General features: G+C 40.2%; 1 protein-coding gene across 3 annotated transcripts; it reads left to right on the top strand.

Moving 5' to 3' along the window:
* Positions 1-628: 628 nt before the first annotated feature.
* On the top strand, positions 629-6204 carry LOC118749216. Of its 3 annotated transcripts, none has more exons than XR_004994178.1 (2): positions 629-1300; positions 1606-2051. XR_004994178.1 is itself a non-coding variant. In XM_036484006.1 (2 exons), the coding sequence occupies exon 2, from the start codon at positions 5324-5326 to the stop codon at positions 5909-5911; it is 588 nt and encodes a 195-aa protein (XP_036339899.1). In that variant the 5' UTR covers positions 648-1300; positions 5312-5323; the 3' UTR covers positions 5912-6204. The 3 variants fall into 3 exon arrangements, 2 of the variants coding, with proteins under 2 accessions (XP_036339899.1, XP_036339898.1); XM_036484006.1 differs by lacking the exon at positions 1606-2051 and adding an exon at positions 5312-6204 and having other exon boundaries at positions 648-1300; XM_036484005.1 differs by lacking the exons at positions 629-1300; positions 1606-2051 and adding exons at positions 2268-2575; positions 5312-6204.
* The last annotated feature ends 201 nt before the right edge of the window (positions 6205-6405 follow it).

Genomic DNA, 6405 nt, shown 5'->3' with positions numbered 1-6405 from the left:
TATATATATATATATATATATATATATATATATATATATATATATATATATATATATATTAAAGAAAACGATCTCGTTCTAGTACAAAAAGAACCCAGAATTAAACATGAAAATATATATCAGGGTCCTCACGTTGTAACTAAAGTAGATGGTGTAAATATTACTATTTTCGATAAAGAAAAAGATAAAGTAAAAACAATCCACAAAAATAGAGTTCAAAAAGTTAGTTGAAACTTTCATCTCAACCAACTATTATTTCAACATATAACAAAAACATGTATATGAATTTTTCAAGTCAAGCAAACAAACAAAAAAATGTGTAAAATGAAATATTCACTAAATAGAAATTGTTCGCCAAATGAACACAATATATAAACGCAATATTATAAATACTAAAGAAATATGCTTTAAATGTACTTAAATACGTTTATTTATAAGAAATAAAATTGTAATAACTAAATTACAATACTACTACAACTACAAAAGAAAATGTTACTTAAGACTACAAAATTTTTAATGAACAAATATTGTACTATAAAATACTTTCAAATCAAACATTAAAATGTATAGTTAAATATTTCTGAAAACAAAAAAAAAGATTATTCAATATAAGACTAATTTAATTTTTTTAACTTCAAATTAGTTTTGCCTAATACTAATTACGATTAAGTAATTTTATATAATGTATATTTAGTTAGTATGTTATGGAGTATGCATTTCCAAATTGCTATGGACGAACGAATAAAAGGGGAGAAAGAAAATTAATATAACATTTTCGTTCCTTCAAAGCAATTTGACATACTATGTGGAAAGAAGATTTTACAAGTCCGATCACCTTGTAAAACATCTTTTCTGTGGTGTAATGGCACCACACGCGATGTGGTAACATCTTCTATGGCAACACTTTTGTTGCCCAAAATAATAAAATTACATCGCGTGTGTTGTCAACACTGGCGAGCTTACGATCCACATTCGTTTCTAGAAGGTGTATCGTAGGCTGGCTTCAAGAAAGCATTTCACTCGATTCTCGCCTTTCAACCTGACCGGTCAATAAAATTTTATAAAGTTTTAATTAATTAACTTTTTGTATAAATTTTTAAAACAAGTATTTTTATTTCTACAAGCGAAAGTAGTATTCGCGTGTGTACTCTTTTTATTATCAATATAAACCTTTCTTTATTGTGGATACTCGGAGTTTGTAACTCCATATGTAGCACTGCTACACATACACGTATAGCAGCGGAGCCCCAACTGGAACCGGAGCTGTAACCCGGCGTTTTAAAGGAGTTTCATCAGTACGGTAAGCAGGTGTGCAACAAATCCAAAATCTTGTAAGAATTGGCAGCTTCCATGTTTTGAGAGCTTAAAAACAGGATAGAATTTTTCTAGTGGAAATTCGAAACAAAATGTTTTAAGCGAAACATTTGTGAATGTACATGAATTTTTTAAATTAACTATAAACTGCATAATAAATAATAAATAATATGCATAAGTTAATTTGCATAAATCTTTTTTTGTCAAAAATTTACTGCTGTCAAAGAAGATTTAATTTCACACAGCAGATTGGCAAAACTGTATCACCATATTAAAACTATTATTCACCAGCTTTCCCCGCGGAACTTTGGGCATAAATGCAGAATAGCTCCGATTCTCATATAAAAAAGAGACATATGGGGATTGTCTAAGCCGCTGCTTAAGCCGAGTTCAGCGGCGCGACGCGACTCCGAAAATAATTACCGAGCGCGCACGGCCGCCTCCCAATCGTCGTGCGAAAATCCGCACAAACCAGTTCAGCTACTCAAGTCGGACAACGCGCACGCGCCCCCTTAATATCAGCAATTTTAAAACATCTTTTTAACTGTGTCATCCAAAATATACTTTGAATATATGAGCAAACTATTAAGCAAAATACATAAAAATTGAAAACCAACGTATTTCCTTAAAGCGGAAAGAAACTGTGTGTGTGCAAGGTGAGTGCGAAAGGCAACCATTGGAATTATTCATGGTCCTTCGCAGCCAACCGTGGCCCAGCTCCTAAAGAAAAAAAAAAAGAGAAACATTTTAGAACTTAAAAATAAATTAATAAAACCTACAAAAAAAAATCGGTTCTCGTACGTCCGCAAAAACAAACATATAAAAACAATTTTAAGAGTGGAAAAAAGATACAAACAAAAGTGCACGTATATACATACATATACATATACGCAACAAAAAAAAAACACAAGAAACGTGAAAAATAAAAATTGTTAAATTAGCAAAACATATAAATTTTTTGAAAAAGAAGTGCGCAAACAAGCGTTCGAAGTGCTACACACAAGTGAACATATTCACAAAAGTGCAAACAATTTGAAAAAAAACGTAATTTTGTTGCGCAAAATTTCAAAAATTTATATACACAACAACAACTAAAAGAAGAAGCAAAGCGCAATCAGCAGCCATCAACCAACCAAACCATCAGCCAACATTGGAGCGACATCACCAGCATCAACATAAGCGGTAACAACAACACCAGCACAAGAAGACCCCGGCGCAAAAAGGACTTACACACATTCATATACATAAATCAAGGAAAGTAGTAAGTAGGCAAATTTTTAATTTCCTTAAAAATTTAAATAATATAACTTTCATATTCTTGAAAGTTATATTATTTCTAATAAACTGCCAACGGGCATACATACGTATATGCATATATATATATATATATAATTAAATAAAAGGCGTATTTATTCTCGCCAAAAACGGTTTCACTAAAATTGCGGATATTTTCTTGCCGCCCAAAAATCTCACATCGGCAATTTGCCGCTATTGAATTTTGGTAGAAACATTCCGTTTTCCGGAAAGCGGTTTATCTCCACTTACCGCCAATCTTATATATATATATAAGTATATGTACATATATACAAGTTCTGATATATACCCCAAAATAAATTCCGTTGCAGTTTATATGCCTACTGTGTCCCACTGTGCAAGAACAAAATATTAGCACATTAAAATCACATACTTTCCTCTGCTTACCAATTTTTGCCGTTGGTCGCATAGTTCGTTGAACTTGGCTAAACAAATTGCCGAAAAACATAAGTGCACTATTTCCCATATATCATATGTACATACGTTAGCACATATAAACATTTTTACCAGTTGCATTTTCTGCAACTATTCGTATAATAGCTAAGAGAGTCGCTGCTATTTATCGAACAATACAGTCCACACGTATCAAGCGCACTCTAGCTTATTTTAATTTATTTCAATCTTGCTTTTCTCTGCTGCACTCACCAAGCTAAGAGAACGTAAATCAAAGCCCGCTCTCTCAGCGGTGAGCGGCTCTTTACGTATTATCATATCCACTTGTACATTCCCGCACACATACATACACACGCACTATAATCAAAACAAATTCTCTGTTGTTTTCGTTTCTTAACTCACCACTGCTGTGACAAAGCATAGCTTAGCCATATACTCGGCTTCATACGTAAATATTTGTACATACATACGTACGTACATTTTTACATTCTACATATTCTGCACCAGCCAAGACAACCCAGCCGACCTCGGCACCCGTGGTTGCAAACCGCAGGACTTGGCAAATTCCCCACTCTGGTGGCACGGACCAAACTGGCTCTCTTGCCACATGGATGCATGGCCAAGGTCAAAGGCATGCAGTGCATCCCCACCAGAAAAGCGCAAGGTGGAGGTATATCACGCGCTCGAAGAAGAGGTCGATTTTCTTGATCGCTGTTCTTCTTTCTCTCGAGCACTCCGCGTGACTGCGTACATGTTCCGCTTCGTGAGCAATGCCCGCAACAAATCAAAGGGGTTAGCTACAATCACCTATCCGCATCTGACACATAACGAATTTCAATATGCAAAAATTCGTCTTATCAACGCAGCGCAATCACGCCATTTTCCGCGCGAAAAAAGCGCTTTGCAAGATAAAAAGCCACTTAACAAAAAAAGTCCTCTTATTATTCTCAATCCTTCGTTGGACAAAGACGGACTTCTACGGGTTAATGGCCGATTAGCACATTCCACATTAAGCTATAATGAAAGGAACCCAATAATTCTCCCTACCGAATCGAGGTTCTGCCAGCTATATTTGGAGTTTTTACACTCGCTGCTTCTTCACACAGAAACACGATTAATGCTCCAAATGGTAAGGCAAGAGTACTACGTACCAAAGCTGAAACCTCTAATTAAAAAATGCATCTTTCAATGCAAAGTGTGCACGCTGTACAAGCAACAAACACGCACCCAAATAATGGCCGCTCTACCCCCTGAGCGCTGCAGTTTCTCACTCCCATTTTCCACAACGGGAGTAGATTTTGCTGGGCCATTCCAAATTAAAGCATCGGTGCTAAGATCTACAACCCTTATCAAGGGATACGTTGCAGTTTTTGTCTGTTTTTCCACAAAGGCAGTGCATCTCGAGCTATGCTCGGATCTTACAACCGAAGCTTTTCGAGCAGCATTCGCCCGCTTCGTTGGCAGACGAGGTTTTCCCTCAAAAATCATGAGCGACAATGGAAAAACGTTCATTGGCGCCCAGCGCGCAACAGAACGCGACTTCGTTAAATTCCTTAACGAATGTTCCGCAGACATTGTCAAAAAATATGCCCCTCAAGGCATCAACTGGCAATATATACCACCCAGCGCCCCCCACATGGGCGGCTTGTGGGAATCTGCAGTGAAAAGCTTTAAAATCCATTTAAAGAAAACCGCTGCAACCCACAAGTTCACTTTCGAAGAATTCACGACGCTTCTGGTGCGAATTGAAGCAGTCCTCAACTCGAGGCCTCTATCCGCACTTTCTCAAGACCCAGCTGATATGACAGCACTTACTCCGGGTCACTTCCTTCGAGGTGCACCGCTGTTGGCCATTCCCGAGTCTAATGCGGAAAACCTTTTTCAACTAAACCGGTGGGAGAAAGTCAAAGCACTTCACCACCAATTTAGTCGTCGCTGGAAAGAAGATTACCTCAAAGATCTTCAGAAGAGATACAAGTGGAAAACCCCACAAAGCGATCCTCAGCCAGGCGACATCGTCGTGATCAAAGAAGATTCATTCCCCCCCACCGAGTGGCGATTGGGACGAATCGAAAACGTTCGCCATGGCCCTGATAACCACATACGTGTCGTGGAAGTCCGTACACAAAATGGAGTTATCACGCGGCCACTTGTCAAACTGTGCTTCCTTCCAAAAGCACCATAGATAATTCTATACATATTTTCCTTCTGTATATTAAGGGTCTTAACTTCCCGTTTAAACATTGTACACAAGTACTTCTCGTTTCTCTGCCTTTGCTTCTACTTCCAGATCGAAGACATCATGGCAGCGCGGAAGGCGTGCCCCCTGGCTCCAACGGCAGAGACAGACAACTGCCTACAATGCCGGCTCTGCCACCGTTACCACGCATTGCGGACGTGCCCGGCCTTCAAGGCGATGAAGCCGCCGCAACGGTTGGGAGTAGCCCGCGCGCAAGGCTACTGCGTCAACTGCCTTGCGCTCACCCACACTACCGGGGAATGCGACTCGCCGGGTAGTTGCAAGACCTGCGGGCTAGCGCACCACACGCTGCTGCATGTGGCAGCCAACACGCATGCGCGCACGGGGCCAAGGGAACAGGGGCCCAAGAAGAGGAAACCGGCCACAAAGGCCCCAAGGAGCGTCAAGCGGCGCGCACCGCCGAAGAAAAAGGCGCTGAAGAAGGCGCAGAAGAACCCGCGCAACCATGCGCCGCAACCGCCGCGCAAGAAGACCGCCCAACGGACGATCGCGCGCACGCCCCAAGGCCTACAAACGGCCAATTTCCAGGGCCGCACCACCCACCGCGTCCTGGGCAACACCATCCGCGCCCTGAAAGAGCTGCAGGAGACGCTCAGCAACGCATTCCTGCAGGGCGGGGATGATGTCTAAGCCGCCGCTTAAGCCGAGTTCAGCGGCCGTGCGCGCGCACTTTGGCGGCAGTGGAGTCGACGCGACTCCGAAAATAATTACCGAGCGCGCACAAACCAGTTCAGCTACTCAAGTCGGACAACGCGCACGCGCCCCCTTAATATCAGCAATTTTAAAACATCTTTTTAACTGTGTCATCCAAAATATACTTTGAATATATGAGCAAACTATTAAGCAAAATACATAAAAATTGAAAACCAACGTATTTCCTTAAAGCGGAAAGAAACTGTGTGTGTGCAAGGTGAGTGCGAAAGGCAACCATTGGAATTATTCAGGGATCAATAGAGATCATTGCGGTGAGTATAACAGTATGGCCCCTATTATGAGTTGCATTCGATCTTAGACTGTGGTCGAAAGTGCTGATCGAACGAATTTCCATTTGGTATTATGACGCTCATTCGATGAAGAATAGCGCATATACATATGTAGATATATAAATTTGTGCAAATTAAAAT

The sequence above is a fragment of the Rhagoletis pomonella genome, unplaced genomic scaffold (assembly GCF_013731165.1).
Source record: "Rhagoletis pomonella isolate Grant_MI unplaced genomic scaffold, Rhpom_1.0 Rhpom_scaffold_00014, whole genome shotgun sequence".
NCBI classification, from domain to species: domain Eukaryota; kingdom Metazoa; phylum Arthropoda; class Insecta; order Diptera; family Tephritidae; genus Rhagoletis; species Rhagoletis pomonella.
This window is presented reverse-complemented; position numbering and strand designations above follow the sequence as displayed.